Source organism: Cynocephalus volans, chromosome 7, assembly GCF_027409185.1.
Source record: "Cynocephalus volans isolate mCynVol1 chromosome 7, mCynVol1.pri, whole genome shotgun sequence".
Lineage (NCBI taxonomy): Eukaryota > Metazoa > Chordata > Mammalia > Dermoptera > Cynocephalidae > Cynocephalus > Cynocephalus volans.
The window spans coordinates 4680055-4708008 of record NC_084466.1 but is presented as its reverse complement, the minus strand read 5'-3'; the positions used below and the strand labels follow the sequence as shown (position 1 = coordinate 4708008).

At 37.1% G+C, this 27954-nt stretch overlaps 1 protein-coding gene across 1 annotated transcript in view; it reads left to right on the top strand.

Annotated features, from left to right (window-relative positions):
• MYO16 (myosin XVI) overlaps nt 1–27570 on the top strand; it is a 491528-nt gene extending 463958 nt beyond the window's left edge. Inside the window, exon 34 of the mRNA XM_063102217.1 lies at nt 27343–27570. Coding sequence (XP_062958287.1) covers nt 27343–27570 — 228 coding nt within the window. The remainder of the gene's footprint in view (nt 1–27342) is intronic.
• The last annotated feature ends 384 nt before the right edge of the window (nt 27571–27954 follow it).

The following is a 27954-nucleotide window of genomic DNA, read 5'->3' as shown; positions in this document are numbered from 1 at the left end:
CACACCCGGTGGGGTCGCCACTGCACGATCTAACAGCCTGGGCCAGAGCACACTGAACGGGGTGAAGTCCTGTACAGAAAGTGAAAGCTCAACAGAGATCACACACCCTGTGGTACGTGATCCACCAGCCCAGCAGAGTACAAGCTGACCAGAAAGGTGGATCCCCGGAGAAGCCCAAGACCCGAGGCAACCACACACACAAGACACTAGAGGCCAACTGAGCAGTCACAGCGGGAGCCATACCAAATTGGCAACCACAGCAACATCCTAGTTAGTCATTAGTCTTAAACCGGTGGACTGTGAAACCCCCTGCCACAATGAATAAACACCAAAAAAAAGACACCAGAAATACAAAAAATCAAGAAAGTACACCACCAAAAGTTAATAAATCTCATACTCTAGATCCTATAGAACAAGAAGCCCTTGAAATAACTGATAAGGAATTTCGAGTGATAATTCTAAGGAAACTGAATGAGATACAAGAAAACTCAGCTAGACATCATGATGAAATGAGGAAAAGTATACAGGATCTGAAAGAGGAAATATACAAGGAAATCAATGTCCTGAAAAAAAATGTAGCAGAACTTGCTGAACTGAAGAAGTTATTCAGCGAAATAAAAAACACAACGGAGAGTTTAACCAGCAGGCTTGTCGAAGTTGAAGAGAGAACCTCTGAACTTGAAGATGGGCTGTTTGAAATAACACAAGCAGACAAAAAGAAAGAAAAAAGAATCAAGGACATGGAAGAAAATCTGAGAGAGATATCAGACAACCTCAAGCGCTCAAATATCCGAGTCATGGGTATTCCAGAAGGGGAGGAAAATGGAGATTCCATTGAAAACATATTCAACAAAATAGTGGCGGAAAACTTCCCAGGTATAGGAAAAATCACAGATCTTCAGATCCAGGAAGCTCAACGATCTCCAAACGTATTCAACCCAAAAAGGCCTTCTCCAAGACATGTCATAGTCAAATTGGCAAAACTCAGAGACAAAGAGAGAATCTTAAAAGCTGCAAGAGAGAAGCGTCAAATCACCTATAAGGGAGCCCCAATCAGGTTAACATCAGACTTTTCATCACAAACCCTAAAAGCTAGAAAGGAATGGGATGATATTTTCAAAATACTAAAAGACAAAGATTGCCAGCCAAGAATACTCTACCCTGCAAGGCTATCCTTCCGAAATGAGGGGCAAATAGTATATTTCTCAGACAAACAAAAACTGCGGGAGTTCACTACCACAAGACCACCCTTACAAGAAATCCTCAAGGGAGTACTGGGTTTGGTTCCTGAAAAATAACTACCACTGCCATAAAAACCTAAGAAAAATCTAAACCCGCTAGTACAATAAAAATGGCATTCATGAAGAGAAAACAAGCTAACAAAAACACTATCTACAACCTAAGGAACCAACAAACAAAGAAACCAAACAGTAAATCAGAAAGCAAGGAACAAAAGACACCTAAGACAACCAAACAACCAATAAAATGCTAAGAATAAATCAACACCTTTCAATAACAACTCTTAATGTTAAAGGCTTAAATTCCCCAATTAAAAGACACAGACTGGCTGACTGGATCAAAAAGCAGGACCCAACTATATGCTGCCTACAAGAGACCCACCTCACCCATAAAGATTCACACAGACTAAGAGTAAAAGGATGGAAAAAGATTTACCATGCAAACAGAAAAGAAAAACGAGCTGGAGTGGCTATTCTTATATCTGACAAAATAGACTTTAAACTAAAAACCATAAAAAGAGACAATGAGGGACACTACTTAATGATAAAAGGACTGATCCATCAAGAAGACATAACAATCATAAATATGTACGCACCCAATGTTGGAGCAGCCAGATTTATAAAACAAACTCTATTAGACCTAAAGAAGGAAATAGACACTAATACCATAATAGCAGGGGACCTGAACACTCCACTGTCAATATTAGACAGATCATCTAGGCAAAGAATCACTAGAGAAACACAAGATCTAAACAAGACTCTAGACCAATTGGAATTGGCAGATATCTACAGAACATTCCACCCAACAACCTCAGAATATTCATTCTTCTCATCAGCACATGGATCATTCTCCAAGATAGATCACATATTAGGTCACAAATCAAGTCTCAATAAATTCAAAAAAATTGGAATTATCCCATGTATCTTCTCAGACCACAATGGATTAAAACTAGAAATTAATAACAAACAAAACTCTGGAAACTATACAAACACATGGAAATTAAACAGCATTCTACTTAATGACATATGGGTCCAAGAAGAAATCAAGCAGGAAATCAAAAAGTTTATTGAAACTAATGAAAACAATGATACATCATACCAAAACCTGTGGGATACTGCAAAAGCAGTATTGAGGGGAAAATTTATTGCATTAAATGCTCACTTCAGAAGAATGGAAAGATGGCAAGTGAACAACCTAACACTTCACCTTAAAGAACTAGAAAAACAAGAACAATCCAATCCTAAAGTTAGCAGACGGAAAGAAATCATTAAGATCAGAGCAGAACTGAATGAAATTGAAAACCAAAAAACAATTCAAAAGATCAACGAATCAAAAAGTTGGTTTTTTGAAAAGATAAATAAAATTGACAAACCATTAGCATGGCTAACAAAAAAAAGAAGAGAGAAGACTCAAATAACAAAAATTAGAAATGAAAAAGGCGATATTACAACTGATTCATCTGAAATACAAGGAATCATTCGAGACTACTATAAACAACTATACGCCAACAAATTTGAAAATCTGGAGGAAATGGATAAATTTCTGGACACACACAAGCTCCCAAAACTGAACCGTGAAGACGTAGAAAATTTGAACAGACCAATAACAATAAAGGAGATTGAAGCTGTTATCAGAAGGCTCCCAACAAAGAAAAGCCCAGGACCAGATGGATTCACAGCAGAATTTTACCAAACATTCAAAGAGGAATTGACACCGATTCTTTACAAACTATTCCAAAAGATTGAAACGGACGCAAATCTCCCAAACTCATTCTATGAAGCAAACATCATCCTGATACCAAAACCAGGTAAAGATATAACCAAAAAAGAAAACTACAGGCCGATATCCTTGATGAATATAGATGCAAAAATCCTCACTAAAATACTAGCAAACAGAATACAGCAACACATACGAAAAATTATTCATCACGATCAAGTGGGATTCATCCCAGGGATGCAAGGTTGGTTCAACATACGCAAATCAATAAATGTGATACACCATATTAATAAACTCAAACACAAGGACCATATGATCATCTCTATAGATGCTGAAAAAGCATTTGATAAAGTTCAGCACTCATTCATGACAAAGACCCTCTATAAGTTAGGTATAGAGGGAAAGTATCTCAACATAATTAAAGCCATATATGCCAAACCCACTGCCAATATCATCCTGAATGGGGAAAAGCTGAAAGCTTTTCCTTTAAGAACAGGCACTAGACAAGGATGCCCACTCTCACCACTCCTATTCAACATAGTGTTGGAAGTACTAGCCAGAGCAATCAGAGAAGAGAAGGAAATAAAGGGCATCCAGATTGGAAAAGATGAAGTCAAACTGTCCCTGTTTGCAGATGACATGATCCTATATATCGAACAGCCTAAAACCTCTACAAAAAAACTGTTGGAATTGATAAATGATTTCAGCACAGTAGCAGGATACAAAATCAACACACAAAAATCAGTAGCATTTCTTTTCTCCAATAGTGAACATGCAGAAGGAGAAATCAAGAAAGCCTGCCCATTTACAATAGCCACCAAAAAAATAAAATACTTAGGAATTGAGTTAACCAAGGAGGTGAAAAATCTCTATAATGAGAACTACAAACCACTGCTGAGAGAAATAAGAGAGGATACAAGAAGATGGAAAGATATCCCATGCTCTTGGATTGGAAGAATCAACATAGTGAAAATGTCCATACTACCCAAAGTGATATACAAATTCAATGCAATCCCCATCAAAATTCCAAAGACATTTTTCTCAGAAATGGAAAAAACTATTCAGACATTTATATGGAACAATAAAAGACCACGAATAGCCAAAGCAATGCTCAGCAAAAAAAATAAAGCTGGAGGCATAACACTACCTGACTTTAAGCTATACTACAAAGCTATAATAACCAAAACAGTATGGTACTGGCATAAAAACAGACACACTGACCAATGGAATAGAATAGAGAATCCAGAAATCAACCCTCACACTTACTGCCATCTGATCTTTGACAAAGGCACCAAGCCTATTCACTGGGGAAGGGACTGCCTCTTCAGCAAGTGGTGCTGGGATAACTGGATATCGTTATGCAGGAGAATGAAACTAGATCCATACCTCTCACCATATACTAAAATCAACTCAAAATGGATTAAGGATTTAAATATACACCCTGAGACAATAAAACTTCTTAAAGAAAACATAGGGGAAACACTTCAGGAAATAGGACTGGGCACAGACTTCATGAATACGACCCCAAAAGCACGGGCAACCAAAGGAAAAATAAACAAATGGGATTATATCAAACTAAAAAGCTTCTGCACAGCAAAAGAAACAATTAAAAGAGTTAAAAGACAACCAACAGAGTGGGAGAAAATATTTGCAAAATATACATCTGACAAAGGATTAATATCCAGAATATATAAGGAACTCAAACAACTTTACAAGAAGAAAACAAGCAACCCAATTAAAAAATGGGCAAAAGAGCTAAGTAGGCATTTCTCTAAGGAAGATAGACAAATGGCCAACAGACATATGAAAAAATGCTCAACATCACTCAGCATCCGGGAAATGCAAATCAAAACCACATTGAGATACCATCTAACCCCAGTTAGGATGGCTAAAATCCAAAAGACTATGAACGATAAATGCTGGCGAGGCTGCGGAGAAAAAGGAACTCTCATACATTGTTGGTGGGACTGCAAAATGGTGCAGCCTCTATGGAAAATGGTATGGAGGTTCCTTAAACAATTGCAAATAGATCTACCATACGACCCAGCCATCCCACTGTTGGGAATATACCCAGAGGAATGGAAATCATCAAGTCGAAGGTATACCTGTTCCCCAATGTTCATCGCAGCACTCTTTACAATAGCCAAGAGTTGGAACCAGCCCAAATGCCCATCATCAGATGAGTGGATACGGAAAATGTGGTACATCTACACAATGGAATACTACTCAGCTATAAAAACGAATGAAATACTGCCATTTGCAACAACATGGATGGACCTCGAGAGAATTATATTAAGTGAAACAAGTCAGGCACAGAAAGAGAAATACCACATGTTCTCACTTATTGGTGGGAGCTAAAAATTAATATATAAATTCACACACACACATACACACATACACACACAAACGCGGGGGGGGTAAGAAGATATAACAACCACAATTATTTGAAGTTGATACAACAAACAAACAGAAAGGACATGGTTGGGGGGGAGGGGGGGAGGGAGAAGGGAGGGAGGTTTTGGTGATGGGGAGCATTAATCAGCTACAATGTATATCGACAAAATAAAATTAAAAAAAAAAAATAAATAAAAATAATAATAAAAAAAAAAAAAAAAAAAAAAAAAAAAAAAAGAAAACCAGCAATGGATGATAATATCCTGGAATTCCACATACTAACTCTTGAGGGGAGCTTCACGGCATTTCCCAGGGCTCAAATATGGAACTTCATAGGTTACAGATGCATTTCAACTTGGCTTTGAAATTAGACTGCTTTTATAAAAGTACATATATCTATTTATCTACTTACCATTTTATAAGATTTAGTTGGGTTTTTTGTTTTTGTTTTTGTTTTTTTTTTTAAGTTTGTGCCATTTAGCATGATGCAGTCCCTTAGAAGTAACTCAGTGCTGGAAGACTCAGCAGTGAAGGAAATACTGAGAACAGCTCCAGCCCAGAATGACTTCTCTGCAGCCTCTGCTGACTCAGAGGGCCGGGAAGCCTGGCACAGGAGCCCCGGATTATAAATAGAGCACAAGTGTGAGGCTGTGGGAAGTGGGGGATCCGGAAGGCAGGACAGTAGCAGAAAGGGATGGATAAACTAAAATGTTTAGTGCTTGCTCTTGGTGTAAAAACTGCACATCTGTTTAGGGGTCCACGCACGACGTTGAAAAATGAGGTGTTTCCTCTTTCCATTTGCGCACGGCCCATTTGTACTTACACTCCCACTTGACCGGATCAGCTTTTCCTTCGTGCTTTTTTATCCCTCTCAGCTGCTCTCTCCACAGTAACATTGATTGCTCATGATCTTTTATTTTTGTTATGGGCATTTAGCATATTTCTTGTCAAACAACAACAATAAAAAAACCTCTTTTTTTTAAAGAACATAAAAAGTTATTATAAATATTGGTCATATGCAAACCTTTATTGTGAGAAATTATTGATGTCCTTGGATAAAATAGTGGCAATCGGCAATCTAGCACCCAAGACCTTAATAAATATCTAGTCCACTCCTGACATCACTGCCAATGAAAGCCATAACATAATCAATGTGCAATTGATCCGCATCAAGAAACAAATTGTTATGTGGTTTGTTTTTACTGAACCATCAAAGAAACCTTTTTGTAATGCCACATATCAACAAAATCAAGAGTTGCAAGGCACTAAATAAATCTAATGACTTCCTTCTATATTTATTTTATTTGTCATACGGACTGCCCAAAATATATTATAGCATGGAATCAAAATTGTGTGTTAGATAAAATAATGAAAAGTAGACACATTTAGTTTATTCATTAAGAGATAATTCTAAAGCACATGCAAGGGGCAGAAATTAGATAATCCTTTCTAAAAGAAACATGCATCAATATATATTTCATATAATCATATATAAGGTCTGAACAGAGGTAGATCTATCACAGAGAGCTCTTTCGCACAGCTCAGGTTTCTGGGAATCAGTATTCACCACTCGTGACTTGCGTATCGTGTGCAAGATATGAAGGCAGTAAATTAATTTGATGGTATGTGTGAAATGGCAGCATTTTCGACAGGGAAAGGTCATGTCCTGTATAGATACACAGAAATCTAGAAGTAAAAACCAACAATATATCCGATGTTTTGTATTTCTTCCATCATAAAATCACACCATATGTATATCCCCAAAGTGTTTAAATGTATAGTGTTTTTCTAGTTATGACATTACTAAGTATGTCTTACTGTACCAACAAGGAAAATTCAACTGTAAGAAATATTGAAAGAATAAGAAATCAGAATAGTGACTACGTTTATAAAGAGGAAAAAGGTCTTGTCATATTGCTGTAAGCTACCCTCCAGATGGGAAATCTGCAATTAGCAACACTATCGTATAGGTGAGGAAGTAGCAATGCATTTGAGAAAATGTGGTTCAGTATAAATTCTAGCTAATAATTTCAATGTTAATTTAATTAAGATTTTTAATTAAAAAAGGGGAAAAAAAGAAAAGAAAAGAACTAGATAAGAATCACAGGTCTGTTATTTAATATATGGGTGTAGAAAATAGTAATTATTTTGCAGGTAGAATAAAGAAAATATACGTAACGTGCCAAGCCTGCTGCCTGGAATATTACAGGTGCTCAAAAAAATGCTTACTATTGTTATCATCATATTTCTCTTTTTTCAGTGTCAAGATTCCGAACACCAGTTCTGACTTTAACATGGCAGATACTACCTAAAATATGTAGGAGATTAAGTAGAGCCAACAGAACCCAAAACTTATTTGGCATTTTGATAAAATCTGTCATGTGACTTTAAAACCATATTTTATTATAGAATATTATAATCTTAGGAAAAAAGCACAGTGATTAGTAAGTCACTCAACTTGAGTAAAACTTAGCATTTTGCCATGTTTGCTTTAGAACTATATTTTTAGAGAAATAGATATTCCGGTACTTGATCCCGTCCCTGTCCATCACACCGCAAGTGAATAATCATCTTGAGTTAGCACATAGCCCTTCATCTGTGTGCACTTTTGCTGAGTGTGTATGTATCCATAAATCATATCATATTTATAAACAGTAACCAGTGCTGTGCATGCTTTTAAAATGTAAATAAATGTATCCATCCCTGCAGATTATTCTACAAATGTTTTGTTGTTGTTGTTGAGGTGAAATTTTTTTTTTCCTATTTTGATACATGTTGCTCTCTGTTGTTGTTTTATTCTAAGTATTAGCTCCAGGTTAAATGTAAAAGCCTTAGGGTTGAGAGCTCAATACTAAGAGAAACTACTGTTGACACAAACACACCTGCTTAGCACAATGTTGCAGTTGTGTTCCTTGAACAGCTCCACAGAGAGCAAGCCAGTGGAGAGAGAAAGGATGACAGGGACACACAATGTCCACACCCTCAAGGGTGGCTCATGTGCTGCCTGACCACCCCTAGCCCCAGGGTGTGGCAGTGCCTCAGGAAGCTGTAGTTATCTTGCTCCAGATCTGCACAAGGAGGTTGGGGTTGTGTCGTGGTCCACAGAAAACAGAATTCAGTGGTCTTCATGAAAGGTATAGGGAGACGGATGGTGCTCAATGCTCAGTGGCAATATGACAGGTGGGACTTTTATGCTAAACCTTCTACTCCAGGGCTAGAGGTTATAATAGCCAAGGACATCAGCATACATTCTTACTGGTGCCACTATAAGCTCTCTTTCAACACCAGAAGAAAATTATATTACTCACTTTTTAGGTATAAACATGCCTTCTCCATTTGAAACTTTTCTCAGAAACAAGTTTTATGTAAACGTGGTTGATCATGGCATTACTTAAGAACAACATGTTCTCAATTTGATAAAGTGGGGTAGAAAACTTCTATGAGAAATAAGTTTCCAAGTAATCTCTGTTACAAACAATGCTGTAATGAACGTCACTGAAAATGCCTCTAACTCAGAATTGGAAAAAAAAAAAAAAGGAAATGCCAAAAGTTCCCCTAGAAATGGAAGTGCTGCTGAGTGTATGGACACTTTCGAACCTAGCGGTTGTTGCCAAATTACTCCCCGAAATGGTCAAAGCAATTTACATACCTCTAAAAGGAAATGCAGTTTCTCAGTTCTTCTGGTAAACACTTGGATTAATGCTTCATTTTACGCTTTTGCCAATGTATAAGAATAAAATGGATCTTATCGTGGTTTTGCTTTACATTTCTCTAGTTGCCATGGAATGCATTTTCATATAATCTCAGAGTTGTCAGTCTAAATACACCCTTTTCCTATTTTCTAGCTGGTTCTCATGACTTTCTTAATGATTGTAGGAATTCTTCACATATTCTGGATAACATTCCTTGCCAGTTTCATGCATGGAAAATGCTTTGCTTATTGTATTTTTCTGGTTAGCTTAGCTAGAAGTTTATCGATTTTATTGAGCTTTTTAAAAACTAGCTTTTGACTTTATTGATTTTTCTCTACTGTTTATCTGTTTCATTGATTTCTGTCCTCCTCTTTATTCTTTCCTTCTGCTTGCTTTGCATTTAATTTTCTCTTTTTCTGGATTCTTAAGTAGGTAACATAGATCAGTGGTTTTAGGTATAAAGAATTCAATGCTGTAAATTTCTGTCTAAACACTGTATTGGGTTGCATCCTGCAAATCTTGATGTGTTTTGTTTCTATTTTTATTCAATTCAATATGTTCTCTAATTTCTTTTGGAACTTTCTCTTTGACTAATTTTGTTTACTTTTCATATATTTGGGGATTTTCCAAATTTATATCTGTTAATGATATCCAGCTTAATTCCATAACAATCTGAGAATATACTTTATACGATTTCAATTCTCTTTAAGGTATTAGAATTTGTTTTATGGCTCAGGATATGGTCTATCTTGGTAAAACTTCCGTGTGCACTGGAAAACTGCTCTCGTTGGGTAGAGTTTTCTGGAGATGTCAATTAGATCAAGTTGGCTGATAGTGTCTAGTTCCATACCCTTGCTAAATTTCTGTATGTTTTTCCTATCTATTACTGAGAGAAGTCTACAAATGTAACTGTGGCCTCGCTGCCTTCTCCTTTCATTTTTATCGGTTTTTGCCTCATGTACTTGGAAGTTCGGTTTTTAGATACATAGACCTTTGAGATTATTGCATCTTCTTGGTAAAAAGATCTATTTATTGCTATGCAGTTTTTAATTTATGATACTCCTTGTTCTGAAGTCTACTTTCAAATTAATACAGCTATTTCATCATTCTTCTGATTGTTGTCTCAATGTATGTTTTTCACTTTTACTTCATTTTAAACAGCTTTATTGAGATATAATTCACATACCACACATGTCATAATTTAAAGTGCACAATTCAGTGTTTTCTAGTAAGTTCTTAGGGTAGTGAAACTATCACCAGAATCTAATTTTAGAACTTTTTTGCCCTCTCTGACCCCCCAAAAAACCATCATTTTACTTTAATGGGTTTGTGTCTCTATATTTAATATGAGGTTTTATAGGGAGCATACAGATGGGTGTTTGTCTTTATCTAACTGGCAACCTCTTGTCAGGCCGTTATATGTTGTGTAATTGTGATCTGCTTGGATTTAGGTGTATCAGTTTTGGGTCGTATTTTCTGTTTCTCACCACTGTTTTTGTTCTGTTGCTTGATGATGGCTTCCCTTGGATTATTTGAATTTTTTTTAATATTCCCTTTTAATTTACCTATTGGTATCTTAGCATATATCTTTGTATGTACAATTTTTTGTGGTTGCTTTTGTTATTGTAATATGTGCATATCTAATTTCAGTCTATTTATGGTCAACCATATTGGTCCCTTTACCCTCTACCACTGACCTTTACTTTATAGTTGTCACATGTCCTACATCATAGACATTGAAACCTTCCAGGCAGTGTCCTGACTTTTGCTTCCCATGATCATACATGGAGAAAAATAGTGGAGAAAAAGAACTTTTTGTGTCAATCCCAATACTTATCATTTATGTTGCTTTCCTTTATTTGTTCTGGGTTTCCTTCTGGTGTCATTTCATATCAGCTTGATGATCTTCCTTTGGCATTTCATCGTTAGCAGGTTTAAGAATTCTTTTAGTTTTCTTTCATCTGAGCTTGCCGTTTTTCTGTCTTTATTCTCCAAATTTTCGTTCCCTTTCACGATCTGCTTGCTTTTGTTTACTCTTCTGATTCCTCAGATAAACATTTTTGTATTTTATCCAAAGTTTTTGTTGTAATCAGTAAGAGAATGAGGCCGTTGTGGGCTTACTCCAAATCCTTACCATTAGTGATTGTGCTTTTGTTGTCCTGTTCAAGAAAATCTTTCATATTAAAAAGAAAAGAAAAAAGAAAAGAAAATCTTTCTTACCCTGCTGCCTACCACAAAGATATCTTCCAGCTTTATTTATTTATTTTTTAATTTGCACTTAGGAATTTAAACTACCTGGACTTTATTTTTGAGAATAGTGTAAGTTAGCAATATAACTTTACATTTTTCTGTATAGATAACAATTATTCCACACTTTTTATGACTTAAGTCCACACTTCTGACTTCTTCCTAATACTGAGTACATGACCGGAATGTTGTCCACATTCGTCTATGAACTTCCAGACTCTTCTTTAACACTATTTTCCTCTTCACGGCCTTCCTGGAGTACCTGTCCAAGCACATTAGCTGCCTCTGTTATGTTGCTCCTGTAACACCATAATACATATCCTTTTTATACAACTAATTTTGTTATAATTGTGTGTGTGTAAGTGTGTGTATGCGTACATGCATGTGTGGGGGCCTGCGTGTGCGTGCATGTGCCTGCGTGTGTGCACATGTGTGTGTGCATGCGTGTGTGGACCCTGATAGACTTTTGAGCTTATAGAGAATGCACTGGATTCATCTTAATCCCTTCTGAATTCCACACACAAAGCACTCAATAAATTGCCAGCTCAATTTAATTGTCAACCAGTAGCAGCCCCAGAAGAATTAAGAGAAGCAAACTGATGTATTATTCCCTAACTTCATTAAATATTTTTGATTCAGTCCAGTGTTAAAAATGTACCAGTAAACTTGGTAAGTAGAATCACAGGCAGTTGTATCTCTCATCAGATATTAAAGTAAAGTCACATTTTATATGATGACTGGCTCCTGAAGTTATGCAATTTGAAAAGACACATACAATGAAAATGACCCTGTAAGATCCCTTATATTGCCCATAAAGAACAATATACATAGGTTTAATGTATATAACTGTGTAATTATATGCATGCATGTATGCATAATGTGTAAAGCAACTTAAAGCATATTATAATATACATAACTTTGAATTCTAGAGAGTAGATTGTGTAAAATTAAATCTTCAGAGATTTATTCATTTATTCTTTCATCAACGAATATTTATTAAGGTTCTGCTTGTGCCAGGCACAGTTCGTCTATAAAACAAACTTCCTTGCCCTCATGGACATTAGATTCTAGCATGGGACTATAGGGTGACTATAACCAACAGCAATTTATTACATACTTTCCATTAGCTAGAAGAGAGGATTTTGATTGTCACCAACACAAAAAATGATGAATTTTTGAGGCAATTGAGAATATATTTTAAAAACAAAATGATTGTGGTTTCCAGGGTCACAGGGGAGGAAGAAGGCAGGGAGGGATGAATGATGGAGCACAGAGGATGTTCAGGGCAACGAAACCATCCGTATGATACTGTGTTGGTGAATACATGACTTTACACATTTGACAAAATCCATAGGACAACTTTGTATCAACATCAATTCATAATTGTAACAAAGATCTACGCTAATGTAAGATGTTAATAGTAGGAGAAACTGTGAGTAGGGGCTGGGGTATGTGAACTGTCTGTACTTCCTGCTCAATTTTTCTGTAAACCTAAAATGGCTATAAAAATAAAAAGCCTATTAGAGAAAAATTCTGTCATGGGAGAGCAATAAGCAACATTTAAGTAAAATGTATAATACACTAAAGGGCAATAAAACATATGGAAAGAAGAAAAGGTCAAACAGGTTTAGCAGGACCAAGAGGGACCAGACTGGTGTGGAGGAAGATTGGGTTGAGTTGCAGCTGTAAATCGGGGGATCAGCAAAAGCCTCATTGAGCAGAGATATAGTAAATAAGTTAAGGAAGCATCCATGCTGATGTCAGGGGACAGCATTCCCGGCAGAGGGGACAGCAGAGGCCCTGAGACAGGAGCATGCCTGAATTGCTAGATGGCCGCTATATGGAGTGAGTAATCTACCTATTACTATGTGTTTAAGTGGAGTTAAAATTACCATTAGCTGTATAAGTGTTGATCATAAAAAAGGGAAACTTTTAAGTTATAAAATACCAATTATGACTGTACTGTATTATGACTTTCTTCAAAACCATTTTACTAAATTTGGGAACTTTGATCTGCTCAGAGTATAATTAAAGGGTAAATGTTTGCCTTTTCTGTGAGTGGAAAATATTAAACATATAGCTCTATTCCTGCCCAAGATATCAGAGAATTGGAAGAAAGACTCCTGGGAAACCTGGAACCCATATTTCCTGACAATTTTGAAAGCAAAATTCAGGCTAAAAGAATAGAAAGATTCTCATGTGCTGACATATACTCAGCTAGCATTGATGAAGGGATTTAGTTTTTGACCTCCTCAGTAGACCCAGTAGGCCTGATTCTTCTTTGATTTCCATGATTACATTATTATTTGAAACTGTGATGTTGTATTTCTGACTCTGTCAGAAATAGCTTCTAAAACAGATGAACTATGATACTGGAAAGAAGAGTCATCAAGTTAATGATATAAAAAGCCTCGATTTTGAAGCCCAAGTGGATTTAAATTAATTTTATACACTTGCAGGTGATCTTTATTATCTACTTTTGGAAAGTTTTTGATTAAAAAATTGGCTCTCATATTTTGCCTACTTTGGCAAAATCTTGTCTCTTTTCCTTCCTAATTCTTCCTGACATCTGCTTTCCTTTTCCCTAGCATTTGCCCACATGGCTTGCCCTAGGTCTTAAAGACACTGTAATTGACCCCAGGGTCACAGTTGCAGATCTGAGTCTTCTTCCTCATGAGTATGTAGCTAGACTACACTTCCTGGCATCCCTTGTGTTTAGGAGCAGTCATGGCCAACAGTGTGGGAGCCTTAGTGACAAGTGCCACTTCCAAGCTTGGCTCATGAAAACCTCCCTTGTCTGATTTCTATGACCTTTCCCATTCCAAAGCTGGATGTGGAATCCTCCAAGTACACTCATGGCAACGTGGACGGCCACCCACTGATCAGATTCTAGCCTTGATGTGAGCAAGCTGCTGAATTTGTGGTTTGTCTGTTATAGCATCTTGGATAACTCTAACTAATACCTCTTTATCATTCATTTGGCTTGATATTTTACTGTCGCTCTTAAGCATCATTATTCATAGTACTTAATTAACTAAGTTTAGCCTCCATTACTTATCTTTATTCTATAAAATAGCAAAACTCATGCCTGTTCATATGTTCCAGTGATAGAATTATTGGAATATTGTTTACCAAAAATTTTAATATGAAACAATGATTAAGGTTGTTCCAATGAAGCCATCCTGTATATATATAGATAGATGTAGATAATATCTTATATATGAGGGTACTTCAAAAAGTTCGTGAAAAAATAGAATTGAAAGACAATACAAATATCTTCATGAACTTTTTGAAGTACCCTCATATATGAAAACTTTATGTGTATATGTATACATACATATATATAAACTCTTAAGAACTGGTCTTTCAAAAATTTCTCAAAACCAACGGACTAAATTTTCTTTGGAGACAAAGTCCATCTCTTATAACAAGTGGGGAACCCTGAGAAATATTTTAGTGCTTTCGGGACCCTTTTAATGCATCCAGTGATTGTAAAAAAGCTCCTCTCTTACCTCTAGTTCTCAAGTGGGTGACTAGCCAGTAACTGCCTTTTGGATGGGGAATCAAGGTTGATGACAGACAGAGAAGAAACTCTGTCCCGTGGCCAATGGAGTTGCTAATCCATGTCCCTTTCCTAATGACAGCGATGTTTTTAATTCTACTTGGGTGGAGTTCTATTAACATCCAGTTTCATAAATTGGTTTTCCTCATTCTTATTTAATTCTATGTAATACTGTAACACATGAATTGTGGTTATTTCTGGAAAAATATATGTTAAGAAATTAATAACTTAACAGGTAATCTGTGCCCTGCAAAACAATGCAAATTAAGCTACTGGTTAGCATAACAGGTGGGGAAAAGTATCCCTCAGCTTGAGTCCTGTGTTCTCTGAAGGCCACGAGTGCTTCGACCCTTGTGCTTAAGTTTTATACCCAAGCCTTAACCTCCCTTACCCACTCACAATGCGATTGCTATTCCAAAGCCAACTCTCAAATCCTATACCACATTGCACAGGCTCTTCTCTTGTGTTTCTTGTAATTGTAAATACAGGTGTGAACAAAATGTGAACCTCATTCCTTGTATCACTCAACCCAGATGTCCTTTGTTCTTCTTGTATCCTACTTATCCTTTTAATCCAGATCAAATCCCACATTCCAGTAGCCATGTTGCCTTCAAATGAGTTGTATTTTCTCTGTATTGCAATGACAGCAATCACACACCTAAGATATTAATCAATTAATACTTTCCTGCCTTGTGGCAGTTTTGTCCTCATGTCTTGTCTAAACATCTTTATTCTTTTAATTGTTTATACACATATGTCTTGTTGCTCAGTTTGAATGGGAACCCCTTGAAGGTCCAGGTCATGTTTTGTTCACCTTGCTCAGTCTTATAGAAGCCATCACAGTGCCTTTCATTTCATAATCATCTAAAGCACATTTGTTAATTGATTAACCAAGAAATATTTTCCGAAGACAATGAAATTAGTACCTAAAAAGGCTGACTAAACTAAAGGTACTCAAATTTGCATTCTGACTCTGTCACTTACTAGCCAAGTAACTTTGGGCTTTTTAAAGATAAATTTCTGCCTCTGTGAAATAAGGCTAATAATATTTAACCTTATAATTTCAAATGCCTATGAGGGTTTACTAAAATAGTAACATGTGAAAATGCATTAAGGATGTAAAATAATCTCTTGAAGTTGATATTAGAGATGGGCCTTGGAAACCTCACAAGATTTCATCTGGCAGATGGGTCTATATTTGGACAAGGGAAGTAGAATTACAGGGTGTGTTCTGCATATATCTGGTTGGGTTGAACTATACAGTCTGTGTAAGAGTGGATGATGACAAGGCTGTAATCATCAGTATGGCCAGAAAATATAGAACTTACTGGAACATGCTGAAGCATGTGGGCGTGATTCTTTAGAGTAGCAAAAAGTGGTGGCATTAAAGATTGTCATACAAGCAAATGATATGAGCAGATTTATTCTTTGGAGAAATAAAATCTACGAGATTAATTGTCCTCAGTTATACCTCTCAATATTTGCAATAAATTTCTCAGATTATACAGAGGCAAATATTTTGAAGGGAATTGTAATACTCTTATATGCTATGTTCCCAATATAACAGATTTATGCAAGGATTTGGATCCCCATACTGGCCAGCTGCCAGGAACAAAACAAAACAAAAACAAACAAACAAAAAAAAAAAAACAGATTTATGTTTTCCCATATCTTCCCTGGTTCTGAAACCTATTGCTGTAATATGTTAGTACTGTAAACATATTCTAAATGTTATCAATTTTTGCTATAATCTACTAGTCACTGATTGTGATACTGCTATGTTTTAAAATGAATTGAGGTAAGAGAACAGAGTGCATACAAAATTCATATCCTAAAAGTCACAAATTAATTATATTGAATGACTTATAGTATAGTCATAAATTTCTATTTTGTAATTTTCAATTAATATGAAGAAACATATACATTAACTCATCAGAGCCCGTTTCTATTAATAATTATGACTTGAGAGGTTAAAATCAACCGCAACATGAAAATAAATGCCTATTTAAATTATATTAAATGTTCCAATTTAATGCTACTTATTATAAAAGTGAAGAATAATAGTTTAGTTTTGTTTTGCTTTTTAAATTAAAGCATACAGACAAGGCAAGAAATGAAACTTGTAGAATGCCTTTTAAGGAATATTTTTCTCTTTATTTAAACCTTGGGGAACAAAGGACCCCAAATCCCAAGAATAAACTTCATTGGATTGTTGTATAAATGCTTATTTATGAATTAGAAAGGACCAACCCTTTTCTGCCAAAACTGTAAATGCTGTTTTCACTTTCAGATAATTTTCTTGACTTTTCAGAAGTATAGAAATATACCACCCTTTAATCAAAGGCTTTTTTGAGTCATGTTTTATTTTATGCCACATCTTTAGGATTTATTTAGGTAGACCTTGGTTTTACGGACTGTATTCTTCAAATTTCATTTTTTAATGTTTTTTTTTTCCTCCAACATCTTGTTAGCACTCAATGAAAATGGGATTTGCATTTGAAACACTGATATTCACTATTCAGTCAACCAAGACACTTCCTTCTTTTAATTTCCATAAATGTCAGTAAATGCCTCTTTTCACCTTTGGGTGAACAGTCAATAGAAAAATCAATTCTGTGACAAATGAACAGCAACATGATTTTGCATATGAATTATTTAACACAGACTATTTTTATCCTTGAAGGGAAAGACTTAAGGTAAAAGTCAGCGGCAAATTGTTAATTCACATTTATTAATATTATTCATAGAAATGCATATCCATGGGGTGTGGAGAAAATTTATATCTCATTTTTAATTAATTCATCTCATAAAACTCTATTAATGGCACAATAGGAAATTATTGAACATTAGTAAATAGATACATAAGTAATAAACCTCATTAAGCCTGTAGATCATGTTGTATTTCCCTTTAGGTTGTGAGAGATGTAGTGTTTTGTAGCCCCTGAAAATAAGTGAACTAATTATAAACGTCTCACTTTAGAGAAAGAGCTTGTGTGAACTCAGTTTTTACATCACTTTTTCAAGCTCTATATTTATATCTAATTGATATCTCCTAGATGCTGGGAGACAAAGATTTCTTGCAATCTTGGTGGAGAAATGGAAACTAGATTCATGTCTTGAACTTCTCAATATCAAATCAGCAGGATTTTCTCAGTAACAGAATAAAACCATTTTTTCACCACCATGTTGAGTTGCCAGGGTAGTAATCACCAGTATCTTAAGCAGCACTGTTATTTTCTGAGGATTACTGTTTCTATAAAGAAATCTTCTTGTTAAAAACCTAATGCGAGGAAGGGATTTTGTTTGAGGATGGGGATATAGCCCACAGGGAAATGGGTATGGACCATGATCATTTATGTAGCTGCTTGCATGTACTGGGGGCTTGAAATGTTCTGGAGTTCAGAGGCATACATATTCATTGAATGTAAATGGCTTAGCTTTTTCCTTATGTAATCCTTCTTTAAGAGCAGAAAGAAGGATGTGGTGTTATAAGGTGCAACCCAGACCACATTTTAGGTGATCTAAACTGACAGGACATTGTATATAAAAAATTCTGTCCTGGGCCTAAGTGCATCCCACCTGGAGTGGAAATACTGCCTCGGCTGACGATTGTTGTGAAATAGATCCATTTATCAATTTCTTTGAGAGATCAAATGTTCTCAACTCCCTACAAACTGTGACTTTCTGCTTTCTCATTACTGAATTGCAAGTGGCCCCCAAGCTCTGAAGCTTTCATATCTCTTTTGAATGTCAAATTTAAAAATAAAAATCACAGAATAATTTCCAAGTATCTTATTAGATCCTCCACCAAACAATTTTGTTTAAAAGACATTTAAACTGTCAGATACCCTGTGCCCATTGCGAAAAGCCTGGGCTTCGTACCTGTTGTAGAATAGTACCATTTTTTCTGTGTCATACAAAAATAATAATTCTAGACATATTATAAGCTTGTTTGATCACTCTTTGGCCACCAGGTAGTCCGTGATGACCGCCCCACTCTTTCAGCGGCCCCACTCACTAGCCATGCAAACCCATAGATGCATGTCTGAATTCACAGCAAGTAGTAGGTATGGGACCACCCATATGATTTTAGAGCACAGAGAATTTTTAATAAATTTGCAGCACTTACTAGTGTTCAAAAGGGTCTTATCTGAGCCTGTGAAATGGGAAATACATCTCATATATGTAACAATTTGCTGAGGGTCAGTCTAGCATTGTTTGAAGGCACCTGGACCTGATGTAGGTGAAGCATCTATTTGCCCCTAAGTTTTAGGAAATGAACCCGCCCTCTTCTCTCCAACATGGTTTGGGCATTCTTATCTTACTCCATTTAAACTAAGTACACTGGATGGTATGTGCTGCATAGATCTTAATTTATTCATTTTGGTCTCTAAATACACCATCGTCTTGTCAAGCATTACCTAATTCTACCCACATGGAATAGATCAATATTTCTCCAACTTGCATAACAAATATGATCCTTTTAAAATGAAAACAATATTCTTATTGATCCTTAATGTCTCTTCAACTATTTTATAACAATGTTAATTAAATCTACACACACACAGTGTTACATAAAATCTCTGTTACTTTAGTTTTCATTACAGCTGTAAAACCAAAGCAAATTTACAAATTGGGTAGAATAAAAACCTCCAAAAGCAAAAAAAAAAAAAAAAAAAAAAAAATTAAAATTCATGACATTCATGCTACATATAAGATTTTGTTTAGCTGAAATGTCATGACTTGAAAACGTGGTAATGGGACTATCATATTCATCAGCAGGTCATCAAATTTTGTGCACCCCACCATCTTGTGCTGTCAGTTAACAAAACTCTGCCACTTTTTTATACTGGAACAGTTGGGCAGCCTTTGAACTTACCCTACTCTGTAATATCACTTAGTTTTCTTTGAATGAAAAAGAAAATTTATTTGCATATTAAATCCATCTATTCTTTTCTTATTAACCTGCAGCAATATAAGTAATATTACTTGTGTCAACCTACTTGTATATAAAATACAAAGGCAGAATTAAAATCTCATTGAGCACTAGTTTGAAAGGTATTCAGATGATTCAAAGCAGAATTACATTACTTTAAAAAAAAATCATGAAAATATAAATGCAAAAACTTTAAATTGACCAAAGAATTTAAGAACCCCTGAAGATACAAACCCCAATTTTGGAAGTATTGCATTTAACAGTTGTTTAAATTGCTCACTAAAATACATTTATACTTTTTCTATCTTACCCCTAAAATTTAAAAAACCTCTATACTTTCATCATTTTCTTCCCGTATAAGTTTCTTTAGTTTTAAATCATATTTAAGTCATACATAAATCATAGCTGTGTTTTTAATTCAATGTGTTACTCAGTATTTTGAGAGCTTTTTAATAAAAAAGGAAAAAATTGTATTTATACAAGGCCAAAAATCATGAGAAGTACTTTCATTTAGCATTATTTAATTTAGTCATCATGATAATAATAATTCTACAATGTTTAGGGATTTTCTGAGGTCAAAGTGCTAACAATGACAAAATCATAATAGCCCATATTTATTTGGCCCTCGCTACTTTTTAAGGCACTCTTTTAAGCACCTCGCACGTCACTCGTAAGTCCCCACCACGTCAGTGTGAGGTGGGGACTACTGTGATCCTGTGTATGTGAGGAAGCCCGCGAGTGCTCACTCAACGCTGCACAAGAAGATGGCAAATTCAGGATTCCTACTCGGGCAGTCCGGCTTCAGAGTCCAGGTTTTTCAATTGTATTGTCTCTGCTCAACACCAGCATCCAGTTCCTCATGGGTTTGTTCTTCCGTGTTAACAAGTGAAGTTCAATGTCACTACAGTCCCTTGTCTACATCCAGTCCTGTGGATATCCCCCTCCATGACGATTTTTTCTCCTTTTCCAACTGGTTAGGTGACCATCTCAATTTTCAAAATTCAGGTCAAAGATTCCTTCCCCTGTGAAGCTTCTTCAGACCCCCCTCCCTAAAGCCCCCATTCCCAGGTAAATAGTTTTTTAAAAAAATCCCTCGTTTTGCCCAGCTCTGTCTCTGTGCCGTGTGTAACACCTAAGACACCTATGTGTTTTGCATGTCTAAAGCCTATCTAAAATGCAGGCCATTGGCCGTGTTCATCAGGCACAGAGCACCTTGCACAGAAACAGCATGATGCAGAACTAAAGCGCTGTAGGTGGGCTGCACTTTTCACTTTCCCAGTTAAAACATTCTCCTTCTGGTTCTAAAAGGTAATGATGTCATGTACAAAGACTGTTATTTAAAGCATTCCAGAAAAGAAAATAAGCAACCAGTTCCTTGAAATATTGATAAGGAATGAATATAAACCTTTTAAAGCATTGGAAAACAAGCTTCAAGTTAGAAGACACCAATACGGTATCCACACTGGTGCTGGATATAATATAACAAATCACGATGCATGATATCCAGTGTGAAGCCAGATGGCTCCAAGCTCCCGTTGCCAGCAGCATCCCTAATCCGAAGTCATTACCTCCCTTTCTGAAAATAAATGATCCCCTTTCAATATCAAAACTAAAACTTTTTACCAATGAATACCTTATTGCCTTTTAAATGATAATACGTAGTGTATTGTGAATTATCAAATAATGATAAAGTCATGAGGGTTGTTGTTACTGATAGAACATAACATTTAAAGGATAGAGAAACACCAATTTAGGTGGTTTTACCATGTTAAATAATATTTTAAATACTTTTTGTGGCTTACATATTACTGGACCACCATTTAAATATCATTCATAATTGCATCTGTCTGCTATTCTAAAATATTAAAGCTCTTTTACTATTGATGACAAATTGATTCCTGTGCTTCACAATCTGAAAACTTTAATAAATAAATAAAGCAGATTAAATACTATTAGTCAGGGAATACTGTTCTCCTCTTCTATCTTCTATTTATTGTCTCACAGATCATAATTTTAAAATGCCCTCTAAACTTCATTATACTCAAAGTAGTGGCCTATCATACATCCTTACTCAGACGTTTAACCTTCATTGAAGACGTAACCTGGGAAAATCCTTTTTTCAGAGAATATCAATAATGCTAATATTTTGGTATTTCATTTATGCCATTATGGCATCTGTCTTTGTATACCTAGTAGATTTTACTCAGTAGCAATCAATATCTACAGTAGAAGGTAAGTACAGTTCCGTGGTATTCCTCAATAAAAGAGTTTATTCTGAGCACAGCAAACTCAGTCAAATTTTTGCTAACGAAGGCTTTTGTGTGGTGATTCAAATATGGTGTTCTTCTGTACTCACTACATTATTCAAGACATCAATATTCTTTTTAAGAAAGGGCTTCCAAATGGTTTGTGTGCACGTGTGTTTCATGTTTTATAATGTACTTGGGAATTCAGATATTTCTAGTAAACATTGAGAAGCTTTGAAAGGATAGAGAGCATTTTTCCTTTTCTGTTTTTTTTTTTTTTTTTTTTTTTTTTTTTTTGTCCAAAAAGAGAAGCAATGACTCAGGGGATTTAGGACATTTAGTGTCAAAATCCCTCCGAACAAGCCTAATTCAGATCAGCAGCCACGGAAAGCCACTCGCAGCAGACTGGCTCTGCTTCTATGCCTCTGTGCGGTGACTCAACCTTCAATGTGTTCCATTTACGAAGGTTTGGCAGAGGATCACACCTAGAATATTTCTGGTCATTATGAAAAACTGCTGAAAAGAGTTTAGGATTTAGAAGAAATATTGAATGAAGTATTTTGTGCTTGGTGTAAGGACAGCATTGTGTGCTACCCAACACCACCATCGAGGTAAATACAGCCTATGCCACACCACCGACTGCTGGGTGGAGATTTAGATTCTGTTTATTGGTCTGGTTTATTTTTTCCTACATGAGCATATTTATTGTAGGTGGTTAATGTTTTCTGGCCATGCTTTAGGCCTGAATGAATTGGAAAAAGTGTGATATCTTCTGATGTGACATATAGTACTATCATCAAACTTTAGTTGTTTTTTTTTTCCCTGTTACAGATCTCACCAACATTAATATACTCCCTTGAAAGAAAATTGTTTCAAAAACAATTTTTGAATCTCCACCAATTCCTGTCTTCAAGGTTTACTCTGTTTTGTTAGGACTTGATCTTTATTTTTATATCCTTCTTTTTACTTTATTAGCTTTCTTTTAGTTTAATTGAATATTATTATATCATTTTCTCTTATATTAACTTGTTGGTTAAATGTTCTGTCACTATTCTTTTTGCAGTTTCACAAGAGAATAAAACAGGCCTCCTTGACTTACTGCATCCTAACAGATTTGTTTACCTTACTGCTTTCCTAAAACTGCTAGAACCACAAGACCTCTAAGCTCTAATTAATCCCTTCTGCCTTTTACAGTTGTTCTTAGCGTGCACTTGTGTTCTTCATATAATTTAAAGCTTATCATTTATAATTTATATTAACTGCAGGTTTACGACTTCCAGTGTTCTTAATTCCCTCTTAAACTTTTGTTTTTCCACCTGGATTCATTTTCCTTCACACCACCCCTTACCCCCCAAAACACTTCACTTTTGTCTTTCTATTAGTGTAAGACTTCTGATGACAGATTTCCTCAATTTTATTTGTCCAAAAACATCTTTTTTTCCGAAGTGCATTTGTATTGAGTATAGAATGTCAGGTGGCCTTATTTTCTCTCTGTAATTGAACCTGTAGTTGGTTGATTTCTGGCTTCCGGTGTTTCTGTTAGGAAGTCTGCTTTTGTCCTCACTGTGTTCCTTTGGATGAAATATGTCTTTTTCCTCTGGGTTTTTAAAGCTTTTTTTTTTTTTTTTTTTTTCTTCTTCTTCTCTTTTTGTCCTTGGCTTTCAGCACCTTTAACTTGATCTGCTTTGTGCTTTTTGGTGGTGCTGCTAGTGGTGGCAAGCGTGGCATGTTTTGTGTGGTTTGCTGATCTTATTAACTGTGTGTATTGATGCCTTTCACCAATTCTGGAAACGTATCTCTTTGACTTTTGCTTTGCCACGTTCTTTATCTTTTCTACGTCTGGTGCTCCTTCTATGTGTATGTCTATTCTGCTATTTCTTCTACTTGTTATTTTTTTCCTCTAGTCTCTTAAACATTTAATTAAAGGTATTTCAGAGTCTTTACCTTCTAACCCCAATATTTGCATCATCAGTAAATCTGCTTTGTCTTTGATTTTTGGTAAATTTTATTATTTCTTTGCATGTATAGTAATTTCTGATTTCGTGGTAAGCATTGTGCATAAATAAACAATAAACAGTATAGATGCTGTTTTCTTGCACCTGAGGGGATTCCACTGCTCTCTGCTGGGAAGGCAAGGGGCCAATGACCTCACTAAACGAGGAACTGAGCTGTGCTGGAGAACCCATCTACCTCTGGCTGTCTTCTCATCCTGAGGCTCAACCCTCCTGTGCTTTGGACTGAAACCTCTCAAGTCTTCATTCCTTAGTCCTGGAAGATGAGGGCAGATCCAGCTCTGCTTTTCAGAGCCTCCAGCCCCTCTCTCCAGCCTCATGAGCTACTCAGTTTTGACATCTGGAAAGTATCTTGAGGACAAGCCTGGTCCTGTGCTTGAGGCTATCACCGCTCTCCCCTATCAGGTCTTTGCTTCTGAAGCACCTCTACCATTGTAGAAGATTTTATTATTTTTATAAGCTTTGGCCTATGTACCAGTCACCCATAAAGTTAAAGAACTTAACAAATGTCTGTTGGGGGAACTGACCATGCATTTGAGAACCCTCGAGTTTCTAAGTGGTTTAGCTAGTCCCATGCAACTGTAAACTATCATATGGCTTCTCTTTCTTCCAGAAAAGTTCTTAGACCTGCAGAAGAGCTCAGAATTGCAAGTGTCCCTGGGGGAAGGGGAGCAACTGGTAATTATCAATTCACCCTCCAAAGCTTCACCCCATCTGGATTTTTTTTTCAGTCTGGCAGAACTTCTGATGTTTTAAAAGTATGATTTTTGCAATTCACCGTTTTAAAATTTTTATGATGGGATCAGTAACCTGCCATGACTTCTACATCCTATCCAGAAGTGAGACTTCTTAGTTTGCTTTCTAAATAAATGAATATGTACTTGTGTTACTTAGGAAAGGTAGTATCTCAAAACTGTTTTGGGAAAACAATCAGTTGAGGTGGTAGAGATATTTATCCTTCAGCTAAATGCTCTCTCCTTAGATTAAATCTGGTGACATTATTTTTCAGAGTTTGCTACCATATGCTGATGTGTGCCAAGGAATATATACAAAGACTCTGCATCCATAAAGTAGATGAGACTGAAGCTAAACGTAATCACCACTGCATACTCTGAAGGAAGGCAGTAGAGGAACTAAAACACACTAGTGGAGAAACATATAGATATCACTAAAATCCCATTTAGAAAAAGAAGAGGAACACAGTATGGGGCATTCTCATCCTCAGCATGTATCACATCCTGGACAGCTGGTAGGTAGATGGCAGCAGTGCAGAGTACCAGTTCAGAACATAGACTCTGGAGCCAGACTACCTGGTTCCACCATTTTCCATGTGACTTTGGGGAAGTTATCTGGCCTCTCTGTGCCTCAGTTTCCTCATCTGCAAAACAATAGCATCTACTATATCGGGCTCTTTCTTAAGAAGAGTGAGTTAATTGTAAGGTTCATAGAAAATCACTCTAAAATGTCATTAGTTAAGTATTATGCACACTACCTCCACCCTGCTTTCTTGGCTCACTCCACCAGCAGCAGAATTTCTCATTTTCAGATAATTGTGGGGCAGTCCTGGAGATTAGCAGAAAAATACTCTTTTAAGTGGTTGTGCTGTGTTGAAGCTCACTTTCCACTGATGCTAGAGATTGCTTTGGCGATTGAACCATCACAACCATCTTTTCTATACTTAGGCCTTTTTTCTCCCTCTGGTTGTCTACAAATTTAATTTGGGAGACTCCTTTTGCTAATAAACAGCTCCAGAGATGTAGTTGTGGACCCTGAATATGGGTTTGACTTTTAGAGCTTCTGTGTTTTAACACCATCTCCTTGATTCCATCCTTCAGAATCCTCCTCCCCCCGGGGCCGGCCCGTGGCTCACTTGGGAGAGTGAGGTGCTGATAAAACCAAGGCCATGGGTTCGAATCCCATATAGGGATGGCTGGTTAGCTCAGTGGGTGAGCGTGGTGCTGACAACACCAAGTCAAGGGTTAAGATCCCCTTACCGGTCATCTTTAAAAAAAAAAAAAGAATCCTCCTCCCTCAGGCAAACAGTAGGCTCACGTGTTGGTTTTAGAATTAGACCTGGAACACTGACTACCATGGCTGATTTCAAGTGACTGTTCTCCACGTAAGAGCCAGAACCACTCAGGTCCTGCTTTGTTTTGTTTTGTTGTGTTTTAATGGAGAGGGTTGTGATGAGATGGGAGTGGAGCTGGAACAAAGCAGTTGGTATTTTGGAGTTGGGATGAGCCATCTCATTTCTTCTGAATCTCCCCAGTATTGCCATTCTGGTTTCCAGAATCTCATTTCATTTTTTTTTTTTTTTTTTAACCAGCATACACATTTTATAATTGCCAGAAAAACTGGTGTTTGCAATGTCCAGCTGTTACAGATTCCTGGCTGCTGGCAGGAAAAGGGCACCACAGCAACTCAGCCTCCTTGTCCTGCTGTGCACTAGCTGGAGTCAGGGGGCCAGCTCAGCCTCCATGGTGTCTCTCTTCAGGTACCACAGTGAAGCAAGAGGAGGTGACTAATGCAATTCCATGTTTTGATGCTTTCCTGCAAAGGTCCGTGAATTTCCTGTCTTTGAGGCCTCAGAGCCTGAGAGAGTCTAGCTGAGCCCGTTGCTTTGCTTTATTGCCACAAAATAGAGGATGTCGATAGATACCCCAAGAAAGTTGTGGTGTTCTCAAGCACAGCTAGCCTGCCTCATATGAACTAGTTTGATATGTTAGTGGCTGTCTCTTGCAACATCTAATACTTAGAAACAGTTTCTATGATAGTGTGGCATGATCCTGTCTTGTCTATGAATGCACCTTCTTGTGTGGGGTCCGTCTTTGGGTTCATGTGCTGTAGTCAGGAGTGGGTTCACCTTACCCTCAGAGTCACAGTTGACTACTAACTATGTGAACACATGGAAGAAGGGCTCCAAAAATGGTGTGAAGCTCTAGAGTCTCTATGAATAGAACATCTACTATAGACGAAAATTAAATGAAGAAAAATTACAAGATGCCATAAGAACAGGGTAAAGGTCTGACACTTGATTCTTTCTTGTATCATCAGGAGGTAGAGCACGTTCTAACCATCTACCCGCTTCCTGATGTTTGGTTCCTTTCATCATTTTAATTCAGCAATTCACAGCCACCCTGGGTAGATGCAATTCCAGAGGCAGTCATGCCTGGAGGTTTTGCAGAGAGTGCTGTTTCTTTCTACCCCCTTCCAGCCCCTTTGCACCCAGGTGATGCTCTCACGCTTAGGTCCATTCACTAGATTTGGTGCTACTCTGTTCTTTCTCTTCCTCCCCCAGGTAATCCATCAGCTGAGGCTCTCAGAGAATGAGAGCGTGGCCCTGCAGGAGCTCCTGGACTGGAGGCGGAAGCTCTCTGAGCAGGGTGGAGACTGGCGGCAGGTCCTGCAGCACGCTGAGCCCAGAGCACCTCCCCCGCCGCCCTGCAAGAAGCCCACTCTCCTGAAAAAGCCCGAAGGGGCCTCCTGCAACAGGCTGCCTTCTGAGCTCTGGGACAGCACCATGTGATGCGGCCTGAGCTGCACCCTCACAACGTGAAACTGCCTCGTGGTCCCAGGCTGCGTCGACAAAAGGCTGCCTTCTGATACCTGCTGAGTCTTCTCTCCACGCAATTACACAAAAAAGCACAGGATGCTGAGGCTAAATACATGAGATTCCGTGTGTGCGTGTGCGTGCGTGTGTGTGTGTGTGTGTGTGTGCAATTACACAAAACGGCACAGGATGCTGAGGCTAAATACATGAGATTCCGTGTGTGCGTGTGCGTGCGTGTGTGCGTGTGCGTGCATGTGTGTGTGTGTTTCTTATCTGTTTTGTGGTGATACACTCTGATTTTCAGGCTCCACATTTATAGGTCCGTGCTACCCCTTGGTAGCAAGAGAAAAGCCAGGAGGA